The 23,825-nt window shown below is 48.1% G+C and overlaps 1 protein-coding gene across 2 annotated transcripts in view; it reads right to left on the bottom strand.

Moving 5' to 3' along the window:
* The window catches only part of RELN (reelin), a 283,789-nt gene extending 273,383 nt beyond the window's left edge, over positions 1-10,406 (bottom strand). For both annotated transcript variants that reach the window (XM_071423955.1, XM_071423956.1), the window contains exon 1: positions 9,958-10,406. In XM_071423955.1, coding sequence (XP_071280056.1) covers positions 9,958-10,186 — 229 coding nt within the window. In that variant the 5' untranslated portion in view covers positions 10,187-10,406. The remainder of the gene's footprint in view (positions 1-9,957) is intronic.
* Between the last annotated feature and the right edge of the window lie 13,419 nt (positions 10,407-23,825).

Raw genomic sequence — 23,825 nt, 5'->3', positions numbered from 1 at the left:
GATACATGTCTGTGTATGAAAGGGAGCTTGCTTGATGGATTTCACTGTAGAGAGTTTTTTTCTTCGCCAACTTTTGATTATCTAACTGCACTCTCAAAAATTACATGGGAGAGATGCAAAGAGGGAAACAGTGAGGTCCCTTATTCTGTGTGCTTTTCACCAGCTGGACCACTCAGTGTACAGCCACATGGCAGCCAGGCTCTGGAAGGGGACATGGATAGGTGCCAGCATCCAGCCATCCATGGCAGCAAGGAATGGTGAAGTGGACAGCAGGAGACACAGACACAGCTGGAGCCAGGACTGGCAGGCAGACCCTTTTCTAGTCTCAGCTCTCTTGGGTCATACCTGTTAATTTACAATCTACCCTTCAAACAGACATGGGGAGGAATAAATAACTGTCCAATCTGAGGCAATCAAAATTTTGCTAAGCGTGGTGCAAGAGCTCTTAGCATTTCACCTCAGTCTGGGCCATAGCTCAGTTCCCTCAGGCCAATGAGCACAGCCCTGTCTCCTGAGGGAAACAAGCAGTCACAAGCCCATATGTGTGAGTAGAAGCCATTCTGGGAAACACACAGACAGCTTCAGCCCCATCTCTGATGATTAAAATGCTCACCCTGCTGCAGAAGACCAAGGGCACTCCAGTTCCCCCTCTGCTGTATCTTGCAAAGGCAAGGAGAGAAACCAGCAAGCACCCTCCACGGCTGCACACCCCAAGGCTTCTGCTCCAGGAGAGACACAGCAATAGTTTTACACCTGACCTCACAAATGTGTCCAACACCCAGCCAACCCCAACACCCAGAAAGCTTCTCATCTAGCAAAACTAAATCCAATTTTACTCTGGGCATCTCAGTAAAATGCTCAGCACTGTGCCTTGGAGCTGCTCCCTCTGAGCAAACAGAAGGGAGGAGGGGAGGAGGTGATGGGGGTGAAGGCATGCAGGGCCACCATCCATCTGATGCTCCCCTGCTGGCACCTGCAGCAGGAGCTGGGGACAGGATGTCCCAGGCAGGCCCTCCCTCCTGGCAGCAGAGCAAGGCACCCCCTCAGAGGCTCTGTGGGCACTGCTGGTCCCTCTGCAGGGCTGGACACACACTGGGATATTTGTCACCCCAGAACATGGGGAGCTGGGACAGACCTTGGGCATGCACTGAAGCATTTGCACAGCACACAGAGAAACCTGCAGCACACAAAATTTTAGGAAGGTCAATGTAGAAGTTTGAAAGAAAGTGGGGAGGGGCAGAATGTAAGACAGGGTAGTGTAAGGTAAAGCTTGCACCTGAAGGGAGATGGATTCCTTGTCTGCTGTCACTCAGGGCTCCTGCAGGTTGAACTTCAATAGACACAGTCTGGAAAAGTGCCACTGATTTCCTTTCCCAAGGAGATGCTTGTGAAACTCTCACAAACCAGAATTAACATCAAAGTGCTAGAGAGGAGCAGGGAACAGCCACTTCTGTTTTGTTCCCAGGATGGAAAAATATGGCAAGAGGGATGCTATAAAGACTGTAACAATCTTCACTTTGGTATAAAAGCCATTGGGAAAGTGCCTGAAGTCCCTTCTGCTCCCCAGCAACTTTCACAAGTCCCTCATGCCCAGTCCCCCAGGACACATCCTGCTTTTTTGACTGAGATGTTCACATAAAAGACATTGCTCACAATAGGTCATGAGCAAACACTAAGAGGTAGCAGTCAGTGATGTCCTGATTCCCTGGGAAGACCAAGGATCCCCCTTGGGTGGACAGAGAGGAGGCTTGGGGAGATCTCTACCAGCAGAAACCACATCAGCACACAGCATGCCCAAACAGAAAGCCATGCAGACAGCAGCAGGGCGAGGATGAAGAGCCAGCAACCACAGTGCAGGGAGCCCAGAGTGACGCAGGTGAGGCTGAGCTTGGTGAGACAAAGAGCAAGCCCACAGTGCCTCAGCCTGGAGCTAAGCTGAGCCCAGCTGCCCAGGAAACACGAGTGCCACAGAGGCAGCAGCCACTCCAGATGGTTGCAGGAGACAATGGCAAGGAGCCTGTGGCTCTGTGCCTGGCCTCTGGGTGCCATCTCCAGCCCCAGCCAGGACCTCTGCAGCTGCAGAAGGACAGAGTAATGCCTGATCCTGGGCTAGAATAAACAGGTACAAACCCTAATGCCCCCACAAATCCCAGTACTCCTCTCCATGAGGGTATACACACCTCCAGCATGGTCTTATTTAAGGCAAAATTTAATAAGAGATACATTAAAACAAAACAAAGTCTCCCAAAAAACCCACTTCCTTGACCCTTCCCTTCCTTTTAGGAAAAGAGTAAAACGTGTAGCTGTGGGACACATGTGAGCACTGAAGGGACCTGGAGAAGGTCCCATGGGCATGGACCTGACAGATCTCTGTCTCCTTGATGCCACTGTCCATTGACAGAGCCCAGCAGGAATTGAGTGACACATGCCATGGCTTCCAGTTTCCAGGACTGCCCTAAGGGAAGGAATGGAGGAAGACTAGCAGCCTAACAAGAAGGCATCATCCTGACAGCCTAGGAAGGTCTTTCCCCATGGAACCTGCTAGTGAGCTTGGACAGATGTCAAAGATTGCACTTACAGGGCTTGTCCTGTGTTTATCCCAGAGGTGAGTCCCAGCTGGTGGGGGGAAAAAAAGGTGGGAATTACACAAACATTCCAGACACATTGCACTCTGTACACCTTTCATGCCCAATGAAAAGGCAGGAAATGTTAAGACAAAGAAAGGAAGCATGTTAGAAAGACTGAACCTTTCATCAGAGACCATTGAAATTCTCATAACAAGGGCTGGTATGAAAGGTTGCTTATTCTCAGAGGTAAGACAGTGCCATTTCCTTCCCTCTCCATGCAGCAAACACTCATGGCAAATCTAAACCACAGCTGTAGGGCATGAGACACACAATGCAAATAAAGGTTGCCTCTGAATCCATCCCAGCTGCATCACCACAGCTATTAGCAGATTGAAAATCACACTTCAACCAGTCAATATGCAAATACTGTAGTATTGCACCATCATAAAAAGCTATAGAATTTCAAAAGAAGTGGTCTCCAAAATCCAGATCAAGGCAATAATAGAGAAAATGAGACATGATGCCAGCCTGACAGTCTCGCCCTGCTCTACCTAAAGAACTAACAAATGTGGAATAATCAGTGTGGGAAATGGAGAGATGTCCTACACACCACCATGCCCAAGTAACCAACTCATAAATCATTTTGGTTTGCTGGCATCATGTCTCATTTTCCTTATTATTGCCTTGATCTGGATTTTGGAGACCACTTCTTTTGAAATTCTATGGCTTTTTATGATGGTGCAATACTACAGTATTTGCACATTGACTGGTTGAAGTATGATTTTCAATCTGATAATAGCTGTGGTGATGCAACCGGTCACCTTTGGTCTTGAAGGTGTATTTCTTGTTATATATATACACTGTAAATATTGTGTATATGTTATATTTACATATATAATTATATAATTATACACAACACCTATTTACATATATATATATACACCTATTTATATGCAATTACAAATATGAATTATTTATAAGAAAAATACATGTTAGAAATTTCTACTTAAAAGCAGTTTACATGGACAGATTTTGGCAATGAATTCCACAGATAAATTATGCATAATAGAAAATATCTCTGGACAGAGAAATCAGCAAATATGTGCAACACTCTCACTGAAACAATGTTTTTGCACCCTTTAACCATTTACAGGTTTCCTTTATTCCTTGACTCCAGCACTGGGTGACATGCCATAAGAAAGGTTCACACACACATGCCAGGCCCCCCAGCAGCCCCAGGCCTTGGACAGTGAATTTGCTGAAGCAGAGATCATTTTTTCATGTCCTCAGCCCTACCCAGACCCACAATACCAACAATGCCCTGTCTGTCCCACAGTCAGATGTCACCTCACAAATGTGGGTCAGGCCAGCACGCCGTGCTGGCTTTGATTTCTGTTATTTGGGGCAATCAAGGCTCCTTTGCAGGGGGGAGCAGCCCCCTGATGAGGGGAGAAAGGATTTAACTGGAGATTACATCTCCTCTGCAAATTTGCAAGAAAGGCTCGTTTAGGCCTTTGTGGACCTTCTACCTCCTTTCATCAATCCCTGCCTGACTACATCTTTGGCTGGGCCATCTGCTGGTGCTTATGATGCCCACAAATTAGTGATGACAGCCAAAACCGTTGAAATTTAACATCTTCCTTAGCAAAATACAGTCTGTAAGAGGCTGTCACCTGCAAACTTGCCTACCTTTCTCTTTTAGAGTTGGCACTCTTCATCAGTTTCTGGTCATGAGATCCTAAAAGCACAACTCTTTAAAATTTGCAAATACACACCACATGAACTTTGGGGCCAGACAAGAGCTTCACAAATATAGACAATGCACTGGTCAACATCAAGACCTAGAAACTCATATTGCCTCAATAGCATCCTAAGTAAGGCTCAGATCTGAGAAATTCAAACAAGCCACAGTACTCATAAATCAGCCTTCGTTTTGCAAAGCTCACTTTATGCAAGAAAGTCCTAAATACAGCAGAGCAGAGTCAGGGTGCGCTCTGGAGGCTCTGCTGGGTGAAGGCATTTTTAGTAAATGCTGACCCAAGGTGAAATTTTTATGTGCTATGAAACCCTTATGCAGCTGCAAGATATTGCTAGGGACCCCAGAGGAAAGGAGAGACTTGAAGATCAAGGGTCTTCCCCATTCCTAATAACTCCCTCTCCATTGCTACCTATTGCCAGACTCAGGTTTTTAATGTAAGGGTCCCTTAAGAGAAGAGTTCTAAAATAATCCCTGGAGCTAACTGGACTCCCATGAGCAAAAATTTTTCCATGCTTTAATTTTCAACAAACACTGATGGAAGTCTCCATTCTTCCAGAGATCAGAGGAGGGTGTAAGTGGGTGAGATGAAAGGTTTTGAGGGAATAGCCTGCAAAAGACTCAAGAAGCTGACCTGGTTCTTGGGCTGATGCTGGAAAACAGCGATGCAAATTTGCTCTTCTCTTACCACGGCATTAACATCACTTCCTGTGCATTATCCACTTCTACTGACTCACTAAAAGCTTCCTACACTTCAGCATAACTGGTACAGAAGGTATCCATGCCTGAGTTTCTACCATTCAGTTACAACCCTGTAATTACAACCCTCAAGCAGCATCACTACATAAATTCCAGTTATTTTTTCCTTCCCTTCCTTCATGTCAAACTCAAGTATGTTTTTATTCAATAATGATCTGAACAACAAGAATTTATAATGAAAATGCCCATCAGAAATTTAAGTGATCCTAATGAAATTAGGTACTAAGTCACAATCTGTATTTCCAAAATACAGTGGTTAGTAACAAAGGTGGAATTGGACAGACTTTAAACAACTTTTTATCAGTGCTGAAAGAGTGTACAAATACCACTTAAAATAGTTGAAAACTATTTTTTTACAACCTATCACAGCAACCATTCTAGACAATATACAGTATATCTAAGAATAGTAGCAGTCATAGATGGAAACTGATAACATTTGGGGACTGAAGGTTAATCCGTTCTTGAAAAAAAAGGAACAATGGAGAGTGAAATAGAAACTCAAGTCCCATTAAAGAAAACTATTTTAAGGGCAGAATGATGAGTTTTAGCATCAATCATGGGAAAACAGTTCAAAGTTTTTCTTAAAAGGTCTAAATTTGAAACCTTGGGAAAAAGGAACTGTTTGCAGTGACAGCAAAAAAAAATCTTAAGGGATAAGAACAAATACAGTATAAAGATAATCCGTTTGTATTTTCTAAACACTACAAATCTGACTGTTCATTTTGAGCTTTCTGTGATTAAGGTCAGTAAAGACTCAATGTTCAGTCAAGTTTATCCTTATTTCTTTATGCAGTTCCAATGTACTTATCTGCCTGTAAATCATGGTACATGCTCTCAGCACTGAAGGTACATTGACATAGATTAAAAAAATCAACTGCAGATTGCAAATAAATCCAAATAGAGTTGTATAAAATTTTCCAAATTGTACTGGTTTTGGCTTGATTTTTTTGTTTTAATTATATTCTACTCTGCATATTACAGAGGAAAACCCAAGAGAAAACCAAAAGAGGATCATCCCTATCTACCAGGAAATCTGCAAGCAATCCAGGCAAGCCCTGATGCTGCTCCCTGAACATGCAGCCACCCCTTGGCTGAGAGGAAGCTGAGCAGGTGCCTACATTAAACCAGTGCACACTTTGTCAGTTTGCATTTGAGCAAGCCCATAAGTGCTTTGCCAGCTCAAGGACTTAATTACATTTGAAATAAGCTAATTCAAGGAATAAAAGTCTGCCAAAGGTAATAAAATTGTTTGCTGATGTATCAAGTCAGTCCTCTTATATAAAAGAGAGTATTTATATGCAGCGTGGGTCTGGTCCTATTCAGTCAGTGATTAAATACTTACTGTTTGCAGGAATAGGGCCAAATCTGAGTAATTTTAAGTATTTGGGGAGAAGTTCTAAATCCTAATGTATCTAATTTAAGTATGCAAACTAGGGAATATTATTGCCTTTGTTTTACTTATGAAATTCAGAGGCACAGGGAAATAAAATGCCAGATTCAGGGTGCCAGAGAAGCCTCTTGCAGAAGCTCTTGTGCTTCCCAGGCAAGTGACTCCTGCAGCACATGCTGCTCCTCTCCCGTGGTGCTGGGCAGCAGAGGGACAGCTGGGCAAAGGGCCAAGAGCCCCTGCCACAGCTCCCCTGGCTGCACAGTGGTCTGACTCCCCCTCTGAGTGCCCAAGGAAATGTCCAAACAAATTAGCAGAAAGTCGGTGGCTGATTTTTATAATCAGAATTTTTTCTCATCCAGCCCTTGGCATATGGTTTCATCCAATTCCCTCCTCTTTGAACTCTGATGTTCTTGGATGCTGCTGGCACCTGTTCCCGTAGAATGAAGGGGCACTGAAACAGGGCCTCACTGGAACTTGCAAGGTTCAGAGCATTTTAATATAGTCTCTGAGCAGGTGAGTTTTCATTGTACATATGTAAATCACCCTTTGTCCCATGCTTCTGTGCAGCACATCAAAAACCTTGCTCTGTGCGCCTGCAAGACCACCTTTAAAGTTTTATTTCTAAATGATAAATTCTCAACCAGTACAGATTGGCATTTTTCAGCATCATCAAACTGTTACAACTGTTACAGCATCATCAAACATTACATAAAGTTCCATGTTGCTTCAAATTATTTCTCCAGATTGTATTCTCTGGGATTGATTTTTCTTGTGCTATATTTAACATAGATAATTGTAATGTTTTAAAATACTCACGGATTTCAAAATATCTAACCGATTAAGTGTGCTTAGCTCAAGAATACGTCTGCTGCACTGTGCATAGCAAATAGACAGTGCTTCTTGACATGGTTTGGCATGGGTGGGTTTTTTATCAACGCACGGATTTGAAAAGAAATCACCGTTGCAAGTTTGACACAAATTAGGAGTCTGGCTCACACCTTGCACTGTGCACACGAGTTAGTTTTCAAGTTCGCCTTGTGGACTTCCTTCTGCTTCATCCTTCGAACACGGCCGATTTCTTTACATTTGCTGAGCACGGTGGCTTTAAAGACACCCGGAGTGGTCGGGCTGCACCCCCGCGAACATCGCAGAGCTTGGTGCATCACCCCGGGGCGCCGGGCAGCGCCAGCAGCAGCAGCGCGGCTGCGGACGGGAGCGCGCTCGGGCGGCGCGGGCTCTGCCCGGGGCTCCGGCAGCGGCTCCAGCAGCGGCTCCGAGGCTCCAGGAGCGGCTCCAGGAGCGGCTCCGGGGCTCCAGCGGCGGCTCCGGGGCTCCAGCAGAGCTCCAGGGCTCCAGCAGAACCCCAGGGCTCCGGCAGAGCTCCGGGGCTCCAGCAGAGCTCCGGGGCTCCAGCAGCGGCTCCGGGGCTCCAGCAGAGCTCCGGGGCTCCAGGAGAGCTCCGGGGCTCCAGCAGTGGCTCCGGGGCTCCAGCAGAGCTCCGGGGCTCCAGCAGCGGCTCCGGGGCTCCAGCAGCGGCTCCGGGGCTCCAGCAGAGCTCCGGGGGCGATGCCGCAGGAGATGCTCCCCGGGCGGGCCGGGCGGGGCAGCGGCAGCAGCCCCGCAAAACCTGAGAGCGGACAGGGAGAAATCCCGCGGGGCGCAGAGGTGGATTCAAAGATGCCGCATTTTGCTCGGTCAGACGCAAAACAGCGACGGAAAAGCCACCCTAGGCCACCTGAAAGGTCTGGCGCGCAGCTGGGGCGCTGCTCCGCAAGCTGGAGCTTCAAAATTCGAAATCCCTTTTCAAAGGGTGAGATGCAGAAGAGCATCCCCGGAGAAACAACCTCTGTCCTGCTCCTCGCCATGCAGGACAGCCGGACAGCCTTGCCCGCCACAGTTCTCTATCCCTAGACCAGCAAAGAGGCTCAAACACGGGCTGAAGGCTCGAGGGGAAAAGGCAGCAGCGAGAAAAGGGGTGATACTGTCATTTATGTGGTTGAAATACAATTTCAAAAACCCAGCATTTAAAATAGTGCAAAAAACGGAAATCCCAGCTTCTTTTTTCCCCTCTGCACATCTGTGGTTCAGCAGGTTGAATGCAATTTACCTAACCTGAGTGTGTATTATGGGCTGTAAGATCTAAGGTTCTAAGGAAAAAAAAACTTACATATGTGGGTTTTCAGAAAGATCAGTAGTATTTCAAAATCAAAAGTTTCCTATGAATCTGGCAAAACTATACTGTTAAAGCTTACACATAGTCAAAAACCTCAGGATGCCTTATACTGTGTGAAAATGAGTATTGATGTGTTTGGGGTTTATGTCTTTACAGTAACAATTTCAATTAGAATTTTCACATAACTATTCAATAATTTACCTGAAAGTTAAATTTTGAGCTGGAACATATCAAATCAGAAGTTTAATTCCTTCTTTAGCCAGGGACTATCACACAGTATCTGCTTTTGAGCAAGGTGTTTGAAATAAACCTTTATTGTCATTTTCTCTGAATTCCAGTTGCCTACTGCAGAATTAGTTGCTATTATTCTGTAGCATTACAAACTCCAAACAGACCCAAAGGTGAGAAGGATTAGCGAATATAGCCCTGAGCAGTCTCCCACCGTTATAAATTAAAAGATGTTTCCCACATGGAAGTTTTCCAGGCAGAGAAGTGGAGATGTGGCTGTTGCACCGCACAGCGCTGGTTTCCAGGGGCGCTCTGCAGCCGAAAGCAGCTTCCCACAGTAGAGTACCTGCCTGCGAGGCCCCACTCAGCCCTGGGCTGTGCCCCCGTCCCAGCGCAGCCCCCAAACAGAGACACTACTTCGTGAGCAACTTTGCCTGTTCTTTCTTGTTCGCTCTCCTCCGCCTGGCCGCTTACGAAAAGCAGGGGTTTTTTATTAATTCTGGGCACGACCTTCCATGTCCAAAGCTACCTGTGAGTGAGTGCCTGACCCCCGGCTGTTGCCCCTGGCCTCTGCAAGGGAGCAACAGGCTGGCGGACTGCCGCGTCCGCAGCGGGCACACGGCGGTGGCACATCGCGGTGACACAGGGCGGTGACCCGATGGCAGCGCCAGCTGCGGCACCGCGCAGCGCCCCGGAGAGCGGGATGCGCTCGGTGCTCCGAAAGCCTCAAGTGGGAAAGGGACAGGCTGCCAGCAACTTGTGAGGCTCTGGATCCGGCCCAGGCCCGGCTGAGGAGCGGGGACTCGGAATTTCCTCTGCTCCGGGCTGCGCCTGGCGGGAGCCGCGCCGGGGCGAAGCGGCCGGGACGGGGCGCGGGCGGCGGTCCCGGAGCCCGGGGCAGGTGGGCACGGTGCCGCACGGACGGAAGGGGCGCTCCGCCGAGCCCCGCACCGGGGCTGCCCTGGGGCACGGCACACGACCCCGTCCGGGGCTCCCGCTCTCCCCCACCGCCTTCCTCCCCGCGGGACGCCCCGGGACCGCCCGGGGACGAGCAGCGCCGAGCACGGCGGGCGCCACCACCTACCGTGGTACTCCTGGCCAGGAACGTAGGCGGCGGGGTTGCCCGCGATGTGCAGGGCGATCAGCACCTCGCCCTGCTCGCCGTCGCCCTCGAGCTCGCCGTGGTGGGTGCAGAGGAAGAAGAAGGGCGAGAAGCGGGCGCGGGGGGCAGCCGCCCGGCCCGCCGCCAGCAGGGCACCCAGGGCGGCCAGCAGGCAGGGCCAGCCCCCGGGGACGCCCCGCCGCCGCTCCATGCTGCTGCCGCCGGCGCCGCTGGGGCATCCAGGGCACGGCGGGGCCGGCGCCGCTCCGCTCCGCACCGCGCGGGACGGGGCGGGACGGGGCGGACGGGGCGGGCGCTGCCCCCCGCCGCGGCTCTGCGCGGAGCGGAGCTCGGCCAGGGCAGGGGCGGCCCCTCCGCGCCCGAACAAGGCTGCGCCGTCCCCGCCTGCCGCTGCCGGGGTGCGGGGCACGGAGCTGGGAGCGTGAGGGCTGGGAATAATTTATTTCCCCCGGTGCCGGGGTGGGAGGGAGGGGAAGGTCCCTCCCCTCCTCCTCCTCCTCCGCCGCCGCCCGCTCCTCCTGCTCCTCGCTCTGCGCTGCCGCCGCGGACGCGGGGGCTGCGAGCCGGGCTCTGCTGCCCGCCCTTTGTCTGCCGCCGGGTCCCCGTCCCTGCCCTGCCCCTGCCCTGCCCCTGCCCTTCCGTCCACGACCCGGCTTCTGCTCCTGGCTCTGCTCCCGGGTCCCAGCCCCTGCCCCTGCCCTTGCCTCGGTCTCTGCCCCTGCCCCTGCTCCTGCCCTTACTCCCAACCCTGACACCTGAATCCCTGATCCCACTCCCTCCTTGTTTCCTTGTCCCTGTCTCTCAGTTTCAACACAAATGTCTCTGCTTCTATCCCTTTATCCATCCTTTTGTCCCTCCGCTCTGTCCCCTGTCCTTTAGCCCTGTCCATGTCCTTGTTCCTCTGTCCCTGCCCCTGTACACCTGCCCCATCCCCTATCTTTTTGCCCCTATTCCTCTGCCCCAGTCCCTGTTCCTTTGCCTCAGCTCCAATTCCTGCCCTGCTGCCCCTGTCCATGTCCCAGCCACAGCCCTGCCTCTGCTGTACCCGCACCCACTGTTGGGGAAAAGTGAGATTTTTTCACTTAAACCTTCTCCGCTGCCATTTCAAAATGATGCACATGCATCCCCAGAGGAGGGTCAGGCAGCTCTGGAGGAGGCCAGTGTGTGAGTCCCTGGGGAGTGCAGATCCCTGGGAAAAGGCTTTAACTCCCTGAGAGTGTGTGCCCAGGCCCTTTATCCCAGCAAGAGAGGCAAACCCAGTGGAGACCAGAAGGGGCATGAGAAACTGAACATAAAACACTGGCAAGTCAAACAATTCATAAAAGCATAAATTTTTAATAAAGCAGGACTGACAGAGGGCATCAGGAGATGGGAGCAAATCCACAAGGGTTTAAAGCATCCACCGTGCTGCTACTGGATCCTGCCCAAAGGCCAGAGACAGCCAGGGTGAGTGGCAGTGACATGATGGAATTGGAAAGGAGAGCCTACCTGCCAGCATTTCTGAAGAGCAAAACTGGCACAGTGCAGGGCCTCCCTCCTGGACTGGTTTCAGTGCCAGAGGGAAAGGTTCCCTCCACGGAGGTGCAAGCACATGGATGGCCCCACGCAGCTGCCCCACGTCCATGCAGGCTGCTTCCCTGGCCCCCTCCCGCCAGCTGACGGACACCCCGTGGTCCAGGGGACATCCTTGCCATCTGCCCAGCCTGCCTCTTCTGCTGGCTCTGCACTGAGCCTGAGTTCACCACCAGCAGCAAAACTTTGCCCTGTCTTGCTGGCTTGTGCCTCACTAGGGATGGAGTGAGGTGATGTCCCTCCTCAGCTTGGATGGAGAAATGCGCTGCCTTGGCTGGAAGGACAAAAGGCACCAGTGGTGCACCATGCAGGGGATGGAGCACCTGTCCCATCACTGGCTTGGGGTGTCCCTGGCCACTGCTGTGGAAACTGGGCCTGACAGCAGCTGGTGAGGAGTCAGTTTGGCTCTGAGGCTTCCTTTTTGGGTGGTTTATTTGTTTTTCAGCTTTGGGTATTTGTTTGCTTTGGTGGATATTTTTTAACATCTGCGCCTCCTCCATATATTTCAATGCTTGTAAAAGTGACAGACTAATAATATCATTTCCTCATGCCAAAATCTCATGCAGGCAAAAGCTGTGTGGGCTTACTGGTGAAACCACTGCCAACAGGATGTGTTCTCCCCTGTGCACTCCTGCTTCCCTGCAGCAAGGGCTTGCCAGCGAGGCCGGGCCATGCCAGAGGGGCTTCAGCTGAGCAAACACACCCTGGCTCGTGCCTGCTCTGCCCAGCAGCCATGGAAGTTGGCCAGTCATTTTGGAGGAGGCTGGGGCCAACTCTCTTGTAAAATAAAGAAGTGGTGGGGAAAGGGGGTGGTGGGGTCCCACTGCTGTGGCAGGAGGGGATGCCATCCACCTCTGCCAGGATGCTACTGTACCAGTTTCCAGCAAAGCCTTTTCATTTGTTTTTTCAAGAGAGAATTCCCTAAATAATCTTGGGACCATGGGATAGCTAACCTGCCAACAGATTTTGGGGTTCAGATTAGCACTCCCTGAGGTCACTGGGATTTGGATAGGGCCCATGTTGGTGAATTTTACACAATTTTCTTTGTTTCCAGCTGCTTAGTATCCAGAGCAGCCAGGACTGTTAGTGCAGCCAGCACATCTCTTTCTTCTAGGAGGTGTGTGTCACTTATCAAAGGGGGACAGTCAGAATAAAAGGTGAAACTGTAACAACTCCTCTTGGAAGCCCTGTGCCTCTTCCTCTCTTTGGTAACCTCCATCCTCCATTTCTTTATATTATGGCTTCCTCTCTCCTTTCTCCTCTGTTTCTTACACTTTCACAAGATCTCTAACCTCTTCTTCACTGGGCAGAATGGGGAAGCCCCACAGTCATGCTCTTTTGGTAGGGAATACAGCAGACACCCCAGACCACTGATATTCAAGGACACAGGGATATTCAAAGGGACTTTCTGGGTCCTCAAACCCCATTTCCTGCACCCTCCAGAAACATGTAATAGACCTTCAGTTAGACAAGACACCTGCCTTCTCTGACCCTACACATCTAGGTCAAAAAGTGCTTCCCAAAACTCTCTCACACATTTCAGGCTCATCTTTGCTTAGGAGAGTGATGCTAGGAGTGGCTTTCATCAAAAACCAAGATACTGCAGAACCCACACAGCCCATGACTTTGCAATGTCCCTACAAAAGCAGGGAGACATTTGCTGAGACATTTGCAGGGAGCCAAAGCTGTGACCAAGCCTTGTGCATTGGGGGAAGGAAGAAAAAGAAGCTTCCATACTCTGCCAGTCTTTCCCTGAAGGAAAATTCATTCCTAGCCCTAGCTCCAGTACAATCTCACTGATACAAGCATGATTTACCCATAAATCACCCCAAATCTTTACTTGATGTAAAAGATCTTCCTACAGCCCCAGAGCACCAGCACACGCTCAGCCCCTGCCCCTGAGCAGCCTCCAACAGGGCTGGGCATGGAGGGAGCCTCTCACAGGGCCAGCCATGTCCCAGTGGGTTTTTGCATTGCTTCACATCCCCTCACTGCTCTGAGTAAATACAGTACCTGATTTTTGAAGGCAAGGGGTTTATGAAACTACTTTGGCCAGAATTTTGCATACCTCTCCCAATGACAGCAAGGCTAAGATATTATTATTAATAACATCAAAACAATTATTTAAGAAGAGTGTCTAAGACCAACCCTCCTGGAATAGGAATAAAGTCTTGTAAAAATCCCAATAATCTTTATTTTCGCTCTTGTCTGATCCAAGACCTTCGTGTAAGTTACAACTATTCCCTGTTAAAGGCAGGACCTACCTAATAGTGCAGGATGGAGGTTACCATGAGCTTTCACCCCCCATGAAGTATGTTTTTTAACACAGAAAACAACGAGGAATAAATTGAGATGAGAACTGAGTAAAGATTGTTGTCTGCAATGGAGAATGCAATAGGTGGAATGTAAATAATTACTTAGGAGGTACAGGCCTCTCTCAAGCTTGGGTGGTGGTGGGAAATCACAGCACAGATGGACGTGGCTGCAGTCCATATTAATTTAAGGAAGTGATTATTCAGGCAGTAGAGCTGCTCACTTCATTCAGGGAGTGAGCTCACACCCCAAAAGCAGAATTGAGAAACATTAGCAGGCAAGTAGCTCCTTTATTAACACGGCCACAGCAGATAATTCTGAAATGATATGGGCAGGTTGGGAGCTGTTAAGTAACATGGAGCAATAAGGGGCTTTGTCCAAGCTCCTTGGGCCTGGGCAAGGGCTTTGGTGGAAGAATGCAGAAACTCCTTTTGTCACTGTTACCATGTGGAGAGTCCTGATGCAAATCTTGTCCCCTGCTTTCAGCAGCTTTTTGTAACAAAAATTAAGGAAACTGCCTAGGGTTTCTACATAATCAGCTGCAAATAAGAAAGAGACATGGAGCACCAAATTGCATGTATCATTTATCCATTGTGGTACAGCATGCAACATCTGAAAGCAGGACAGCAAGCTGGGGCACTTTTGCTTTTCTCACGTTAATGAAGCTATGAAGTGGACTTCCCAGAGCCAGATTTTTCCATCAAGTCTTTATGTTCTACTCATCCATGTAGATGAGTGTTGTCAGTGTTGTCTTTGTATGTCTTTACTTTTGACAATCAGATGTGCACACAAATTGTTGAGAGGGACCTCTCCTGCCCATGCAGCAGGTGGGCTGTCAGTCCATCCATGCACATCTCCTGCAGGCTGGAAACCCTCCCTCAGTCATCCCAAGGTGTGGGGGATTTCTTTGTAATCCCAGTCAAGGAAAGAAATGGGGAGGATGGGTCTGACCATGCTAAAGTAAGATAGACCAGCCTCTCTTGTGTCTATCAGTGAAGCTGAAGCTTCAGGGTAAGTAAAGTTTGGCTTCAGCAAAGTGGAAACCTCTGACCTGTGAATGCTGGTCAGGAGAGTTAAAAGTAATTAATAGCTAACTGATCTCGCTTTTTCTTCCAAAACAATGTCTTCAGTTCATGCAGTCTCCTTGTTTTCTTCTCCTATTTATGCAGGGATTTACAGAGAGGCCTGGCACTCTGGAGTTGCCTTGGCCATGCCAAATAAGCCTTTGGGATGAATCCCTTTTTTGTGCACAGGACTTGTCACAGTCAGATAATAAAGCAGTCTTGCCTTGCCAGTTTCATGAACTTTGCTCTTAAGCAGAGCCCAAGTCATTTCTAAACAAAGGCCTAAATGTGAAATTATAGGCAACTTCCATGCCTATGTTATTACGAGATCTTAATTTTTTCTGGGGTAGGAACAATAGCAGCTGTTTGGCTGCTCCATTTTCCAGTGGGCTGCTGCAATGTGCACCATCTGTAAACTGACATCTCATGATTTCATCTGGAAATAGAGTATTTAACTTTAGACATTTTTCTCTCTCTCTTTTAATGCATTTCATTCAAATGGGTTTAAACTTGTATTTCTGTATTGCTTATTAACTTTATTGAGGTATGAATATAAAAGAGAATATTAAAAGGCTTTTCTTTTTCAGAAGGACATTACTTTAAAAACACTGTTGATGCTATCAAATAGGTGAGCCTAAACCCTTACATTTATTATTGATCTTGTAGCCATTAAAAAGAATACTGGATTTAAAAATAACTCCATACTGGGAACAAGTATTTAAAACTTTCTATTGTCTGGCTTAATAATAGCATTTAAGGGTGAACACTTTCAAAGAGTAGAAAGTTTTTGTGTTCAATATCTTATGCATTTTATGGGATTTCTTTAGAGATGTAAATCTAGAGATTTAACTCTCTGCTCATGATTAGAAAAGTAGGTAGTGGGTGGGACTCTGAGCTTAAAATTAAACTCATTATCTATAATGAATAAAAATAAAAATTGCTGAAGACAAATATACAACATTCATTATGGTTCTTGCTTTTATATTTTCCTAATTTGAATTATGCTTCCCTTAATGTACTGTATTGTATGCAATACAGGCATAAGAATACACTTTTGCCTGTTTCTGTTCCACGGTGCTGCTGTGCCCTATTAGCACTGTGTGAGAAGCATCCCTAAGCATATTTAGGGGAATTCAGCTTGGGTCTGGTTATTTACAATTCTAATATTTGACTTTGTTTTGCAAATCTGATTTTGAATGTACATTAAATACACACAGCTTACAAAAAGAGGTATCTCCCACAACAAGTATTCCTGTCCATGACTGCTCTGTCCTACTATCCACTGGCTGCTCTGGCTTTCCATGAAGAAATGATGGCTATTTAACCATGTTACATCTGCATACTGAAGTTTCCAAGGCTTTCATTAACTTGCAAATATTTATTGTGGGTAGCCTTTATCTGAAGAATTTTTTAAATGTCAGTGGCCACAAAGGAAACTCTTAGTCCATTTTACAGCCTAATTTATCTCTCCCCTTTGCTGTTCTAACTTCAGTAACCCCAGGGACCCAAGGTACACAGGGCTAACAGGACAGGACAGTTTAAACAGTTTACTTTGTGAGGAAAAGTGGGATGTAAGTCCTGTGAAAGTCCATAAAAGATATTCCTTTTGCTTTATTTAATGATCACTAAACTTTAAGAGCCTCGGAAAAGATATTCCTCTTTCATTCAGCAATCTCTAAACTTGCAGAGAGCTGGAAACACATTTTACTGCAGCTTTAGAGGGCTTTCTCTTATGCTATCTGTGTTTAAAACCTATTTAAAAGGCACAGTTTGTGTGAGTGCATGTCGGTGGACCTGAGTGTGGAGGCACAGGATTCAACACTAAGGCACACAACTGCAGGCTGTGGGACCACGAGCATTTTGCAGGATGTATTTTGTTTGCCTCCCAGCTACTGAGAAAGCTCGGCAAGTGCAGTTTGGGCAGAAGCTGCGTGGTGGCTGCATGGGAGCTGTTCAAACCACGCAGGAGCGCCGCAAACCCCGAGTGGGGATGAGCGGGAGCGGGCGGGGCCGTGCGGGAGGATGGAGCGGCCGGTCCGGGCAGCGCAGGGCGGGACAGACAGACGGATGTCAGAGCTCGCGGTAACTGATGTGAGAGCCGGTCACAGGGCCGCCGCATTCTCAGTTCGCTCTGCAGCCCATCGACACGGGGGTTAATGAGTGCCCACCCTCAGCGATTGAGCGCTGAACTTTGTGTATTGAACTAAATGTCTTTTTTTCCTTTTTTTTTTTTTCTGTGTTTAAAAAGAATTTTCTGAGGTGGGAGTGGGAGCCCGGCTCTGGCTCTTGGCATGAACGGGCTCCCCACAGCGGAGCAGCGGCTGCTGAGCACCGGGACGGGAACACGGGGAGGAGGGATGGGGGCTCTGCAGGGAACGACAGGGGGCACAGGGACCGAGTGTGACAGTGAGTGTGAGTGTGAGTGTGAGTGTGAGTGTGTGTGAGTGTATGAGTGTGTGTGTGTGAGTGCGTGAGTGTGAGTGTGTGTGAGTGTGAGTGTGTGAGTGTGTGTATGAGTGTGAGAGTGTGTGTGTGAGTGTGTGTGTGAGACTGTGTATGAATATGTGTGAGTTTATGTGAGTGTGTGAGTGTGAGGCTATGTGTGGATATGTGTGAGTTTATGTGAGTGTGTGAGACTGTATGTGTGAGTGAGACTGTGTGGATGAACGTGTGCATGAGTGTATGCAAATGTGTGTGTGAGTGTAACTGTGTGTGAGTGTGAGTGTGTGTGAGTGTGCAAGTGTGTGACTGTGTGTGAGTATCTGTGAGAGTGTGTGACTGCGTGAGAGTTTTTGTGTTTGTGTGTGTGTGTTTGTGTGTGAGCATGTGTGTGAGTGTGAGACTGTGTGTGAATGTGTGTGTGTGTGTCTGTGTGTCTGTGAGTGAGTGTGAGTGTGAGTGTGAGTGTGAGTGTGTGCTCCCTGGTGCTCAGCAGTTTCCTTGCCCCGTGCAAGGGGCAGCTGTGTGTCACGAGCAGCAAGCCTGAGCAGTGGAGGGGCAGGCTGTGCACCCACCTCTGGGTGAGCTTCAGGAGCCCTTAGAGCCTGAGGATAACCACACACGGGTGTCATGCCATGGGTGATGTGAAATGGATGATGCCATGGGAAAACATGGGAACAGAAAACAAACACTGGGTAACTTCTTTCTTTTTCCCAGCACAAATAATTTATTGAAAATATCTCATCAGAGCCTTGCACCCCCAGAACTGCACATTCATACTACTTTTATTTAATTTTATCTGCTTGCAAGCTGTAAAATTAGCTGGTTTTCAGAGCAGGAAATACATCGTGACAATAGAACACAGGGCCAACATACAGTGATGATATGAATGCAGTAAGAAAGTTGGAAATGGAACTTCCACTTCAGTTTTGAGAACAAGATGACTTTTGCAACCAAAGTAAGACTGGTTGGAAAATCAGATTCATAGGTTAATTTAAAATAATCTTAATTCTTATTAGCAGCAAAGCAAAGTATTAAGATAAGCCAGAATATTATGGAATAAGCAGATATTCTTCATTATTCCAAATCCTCCACAAGAAGTTTAAAATTCATCACTTATGAGTCAAATATACCTCCTAGCTCCCTTTAAGAAGGTCACTGAGAATCTGCTCAGAGTGATTGTCGATGAAAATATATTGTATCATGTAAAGTATAAAAGAGCATAGCACTTTTATCCCCAAGAGGAATCATGGATATACTCCTAAAGAGTGATCCAACCATTGTGAGAAAACTGCCAGGCTCCCATCTCTGCCCTGAGCTTCTCTTGGGGAAATCTGTTCCTCCAGTTTTACCGTGAGGCTGTATCAGCAGGCCCAGGACAGGCAGCAGGCTCAGGGTGTGCCTGGTTAGATACTGCTGGCAGTGCTACCAAGCTCCCTTTACTACAATGATATGAAGTGGTCTGTGTTGGAGCCTGCTTCCACAACTCTTGAGTGCAAAGGTGCTCCTGACATCCCCTCAATGCGTGGTGAGGTGGATCACAGGGCTCTGCCAGGGACACTGAGCTCCAGATCAGGGCCAAAAACTCTGTTGCTCTCTCAGATAAGAGGTCTCTTCTTATCTGTCTCTTTGATAAGCTGAGCAGCTCAAGCTCTCTAAGTCCAGTGAGCGCCCTGCTCACTCTTCCACACCTTGGCAACCCCTCAAGAAGCACTTCTCAGAGAGCAGCATCCCCAGCAGATGTGGGCTCTCCTATTTCATGCACAACACAGGCACAGCAGTGTGAAGACACACAATGCTCATGAAACTGAGCAGGTTCTTGGAGAGCTGCCACTGAGGGGAGGGGATGAACCTGTGAAAGTGGTGTCTTAAAATACACTGCTGGGTCCGTGTGTGTTGACTCATAACAGGTTTAAAGATTTCTGATGGGTGTTTGTGGGGTTGGAACAAATCCTAGGGTGTACCCATAGATCCCTGCTTATCTTTACATTTATTCTGTTTTCTCAAAGTTCATCTGAAGCCCCCCAGGATGCCCCAGCTCTTCAGAGAGAACCTCAGTAACTCCAGTGCAGCCCCATTGCTCAACTTCATATATCCACACATGAACTTCTACCAGTCAAAAATAGCTCATTCTACAATAAAATCCATGGTCAGCCTGAGTGCCTGTATGTCCCTACAGCCCTGTCCTGCCCCTGGTCCATGCAACTGAGCTGTCAAGGTGGCTGCTGCACCATGATCTTCCCTCTGAGACACTTGTGTAACTTGGAAGAATTCTCAGGGGTGTGGACTATTTTGTCTCCAAAATTCTTTCTGAAAGGACATGTGACACAAGAGCACATGACACCAGCTTGTTTCCCTAAGAAGGAGGCAGGTGATGTCTCCAAAGTGACCAGGGGAGACTTGGTAACTCACATATCCTCCCCCTCTTTCTCTCAGCCAGGGCTGGGGGCACAGCATTGTCTCTGCTGCTTTGTGGTCACAACAGCCTTTATCAGCTGTCACAAGGGGCTCAGAGCACTGCTCCTGGCAACACTATCTGGCTAATTTCTTGGCCTTTCTCTTGCTCCCCCTTCCAGTAAGATAAGAGGAAAGGAGTTATCTTTACTAGCTGTACACACAGACTTAATTCCTCACCGCAGATCTGGAAATCCGGCGTTTCCAGGCATGGGTGTCACTCCCACCCTGCTGCAGGTGCAGCTGCAGAAGCAGCCCTGTCCCAGAGCTGCTGGTGGTCTCTGCTCTGTGGCCAGATCTGCCTGTCCACTCTGCCACCCTCCCCACTGAGTGACCAGCCAGGGCTGGGAGAGAGACCAGTGGCCATCTGACCGGGAGAATCCCAAGAGGATTTTACTGCAGAGCTACCACCACCACCACGGTGTCCAAGTGTGAAAGGAGCACAGCTCTGGTTTGCAGGAGGAGGGGAAAAACTCATCTCAGCCTGCAGCTGCCTTTGCCTTGACCCTGTTATGGCTGCACATCTGCAGCTCTCCTGCAGCTGAGCACCCATGTCCCACCCAGGGAGTGGCCCAGGGAAGCATTTCCTTGGTGAAGCCAGAGCGGCTGCATCCACCTGCCAGCAGCCTGGCTCAAATTTAAAGGGTGCTTGTTAAATACTTGAGAAGCCTTGAATGGAAGAAGATGTAGAAATGCAAAGCATAGTATTCAGGGTTTTTTTTTTTCCCTTTGGCAAATGGCCTAGCAAAGTAACAAAAAAGAGACAGAAATGGCAGAAAGTAAACCACCTACTGTTGACTCCTGGAGATAAACCAGAACATTGTTCCAAGAAGCAGAATGCTGCTGTCATTTCTCCTGGAAGTGAAGAGAGCATCGCCCAGCACTGGGGAGGGGGGATGAGGGAGAGACAAAGAGAAATGAGTGGTTCAGACAGACCTCTCAAAGGGGAGTCAAGGTAGTGCCTTTAAATGTGTTTGGCAGGGAGCAGAACAAAGCACGATGTCACGTATTTAGAAAAATCATCGCTGCGGGAAGTTAATGTGGCTTCAGAGACACTTGAGACATTTAGCAGGTTACAATAGTTTGTTGTGGATCATAATGACTCCCACTCCTGAGGAAAGATCTTCTGGGTATGAGTCACGGGGACTCTGCCTGGCTGTGTTATTCTGTCCCACAGCACCCTATTGTCTATTATATTTTCTTCTCCCCACACCAAAAATGCACAGACTGAATCAGAGGGATGGCAGTTTACTCCTGGTACTGTTGTATTATTGTATTATTTTCATTCAGTTTTTGCAATTTTATTTCTTTTGAATATAATAGTGAGTTTTAAGCAAGATGCATTTGTTTGAGTTAGTATTATTTTGTGCTTAGTAAAGCCCAGCCCCATCACAAATAAAATTAACGTCAGGCTCAGAAAAATATGACCTTTAATGTGGATAATAGTGAGGTTACGATATTGGGTTTCTCCCACTTTTGAAGATTGTTGGCCAACAAAACATAATCCTGGGGAAAAAAGTGCAAAACATGCTTGTGGGCTTTGGCATAGCTGCTTAAACAAGTCCTGCAGTGGCCCCTGCCCTGCCCTGCCCCTGCACTGCTGTTAACATCCCTCTGGTCTCCAAAACAGAGCTGATTCAGCACCTACATCTCTGCTGCTCCACCCTTGTGCCCCAGCTTGAGCTGACTTGGGCAGATATTTTCTGCTGCTGACACCATTAGAGCAGCACTAACCTCTGGCAGGCAGGTGGGAGACAGCTCCATCTTCACCTGCCGTCGCTGTTTGCTTCACTGCCCATGAGCCAAAGCCCTCAGGAGCTGAAGCTCCATTTGCAGCCAAAGCAAGCTGTGGAAAGTCAGCAATTCACCTCTCTCATATTCTTTAGGGATAAAACAACAAAAGCAACAAAAGATTTAATATAGCAATGTGCTAAGGGAGTTAGATTGTGGAAATCACGTATCCAATAACTCAGAGGCCAGTAGCAGGAACTATTGATGGCCTCTTTACTCATCACAGTCAGCTGAATTAAATTTCCTTAACGGCCACTTCCCAGCCACAATCACCACTTTATTTCTTTGTGTTTCCACGCAGTTCACCTGCTGGGAGGATGTTGCCCATCCGCCTCCGTGCTGCTGGGTAGCGGCTGCTCCCAGGTGGCAGAGGAACACTGGATCTCATTCCTGCCCTCCGTTACAGTGACACACATAACAAAACCATTGATGAATTGTATTCTTCCTGCAGGCTACCGGGTCTGTGAAGGATCAAAGTGAAAGTACATCTTCATAACTCCTGGTGCTTAAGGAAAGTCATAAATAAGGGCAATGCCGTGGCTGTGTATAGATTCTGTGCCCAGGGACAAAGCATTTCACAAACGCACTTAAGAAATGTTATTCATATTTTATACAAAGGGGAACTTACAACCCAGACAATAGGTAATATTTTTCCTTCTATGTGCCCAATGTATTGGAACAAAAGCTATTTTGGTAATATCACATTTGGCAGAGCTCTGCAACATGCACTCCAGTGTGCAGCTCCAGAGCTCTTTCCTACTGCAGGTTATGACTCCTCTGAGCAACATTTCTGGGTTCAGCACTACGACTGGAGGCACATCAACGCTCTTGTATACTGGTATGAACATGTCACAGTAAATTACTTACTGGGTGAATAAGGCATCCAGCCTTTTTATGCCTCTATGGAGGCTGAAATATTGGGACTGCACAGCCTGAACAGGGCTGGGGTTGCTGGTCCATGACTTGGGGCACACTGCCTTGGCATTTTCACCTCACCTTGGCCTAAACAGCTGCTTGTGAGGCAAGGTGATGGGAAGCATCATCTCCCAAAATGTGTGTGCACCCTTGGGGCTCAGGCCTGTTGGCTTGGGACATGCTCAAAGGACATCATGTGCAACCCAGTGACCAGTGCAGGAAGCTGGAGGCAGTGGGAAAAACTGGAGGGGATGACTTTGTTCTTTGTTTGAAATAGTATTTTCCCACCCTGATTAAACTGCACTGCAGTTCATTAACTATTCAGGTGTTGTCTGCTCTTTACAGAAGAAAATGCAAGATGACAGACTATTTAACAAGTTCATTTTGAGTACAAATTGTGTTTAAGGCAGGAAAAAATATTACCTCATGCAAAACTTGGGTCGGTGTAATTGCAGGTCTGACTGCTTCGAAGATGAAAAACCTCTTTCTTAATTCAAGGCAAATGTAGCAGAAATAATGTTTAGGAGAGAGGTGCAGGTAGGTACACACCAGGGAGTGCAATTTTAATATCCTGAGTACAAGATTTTTAAGTCTTTGTCTGACCCGCATTAACACACTTTCTTACATTTCATTTGCCACATTCATCTTTGTCGGTTTCTTGTTCCCCTCTGTAATTTGTTTGCCTGTGTTTACTCATGTTTATCTCTAGCACTGATGCTCTTGGCCCAGTTCATGTCTCCTCAGAGGTCCAGCACTCACCCTCTGAGTGCTGCAGGATGAGGTCCAGTTGAGTCCTCCACAGGCAAATGTCTTGTGATTCCTCCGGAGTCTGCCAGTGTGGGCACTTCTTCAGTACCAGGAGCTACACCGTGTGATCCAGCCTCTGGATACCTGCCCTTAAAAATATGTAATGACACCAGGAGTTCATTAATCAGAAGGGAGAAGGCAACTGCTGACATGCTCTGAAATTCAGGGCTGATCCACATGTGATGCTGCAGCTGTGCTATCAGAGCACTCCCAGGTCCAGGGTCTGTCCTGGCAGCATCTCAGTCCTGCTCCAGGGCACTGTGGACCACCACCAGGCTGGGCCAGGCTTCTGCAGGAGCCAGCTGCCTCCTGTGAGGTGCTGTGACCTGCCATTTGAATATGGACTGCAGCACTGTGGTGGTCACAAACCCTCTCCTCTGTGCTCTGCAGGCTGGCAGACAGGGCACTCATTCCAACACAGGAATCTCTGCTCAAACAACGTACCCAGAGAGGGCAGGACCTGGAAGGGATGTG

Source organism: Agelaius tricolor, unplaced genomic scaffold (assembly GCF_023055355.1).
Source record: "Agelaius tricolor isolate 1412-34295 unplaced genomic scaffold, bAgeTri1.0.p SCAF_3, whole genome shotgun sequence".
In the NCBI taxonomy this organism is placed as follows: Eukaryota; Metazoa; Chordata; class Aves; order Passeriformes; family Icteridae; genus Agelaius; species Agelaius tricolor.
The sequence above is the reverse complement of the archived record's forward strand: the minus strand, read 5'-3'. Positions and strand labels throughout refer to the sequence as shown.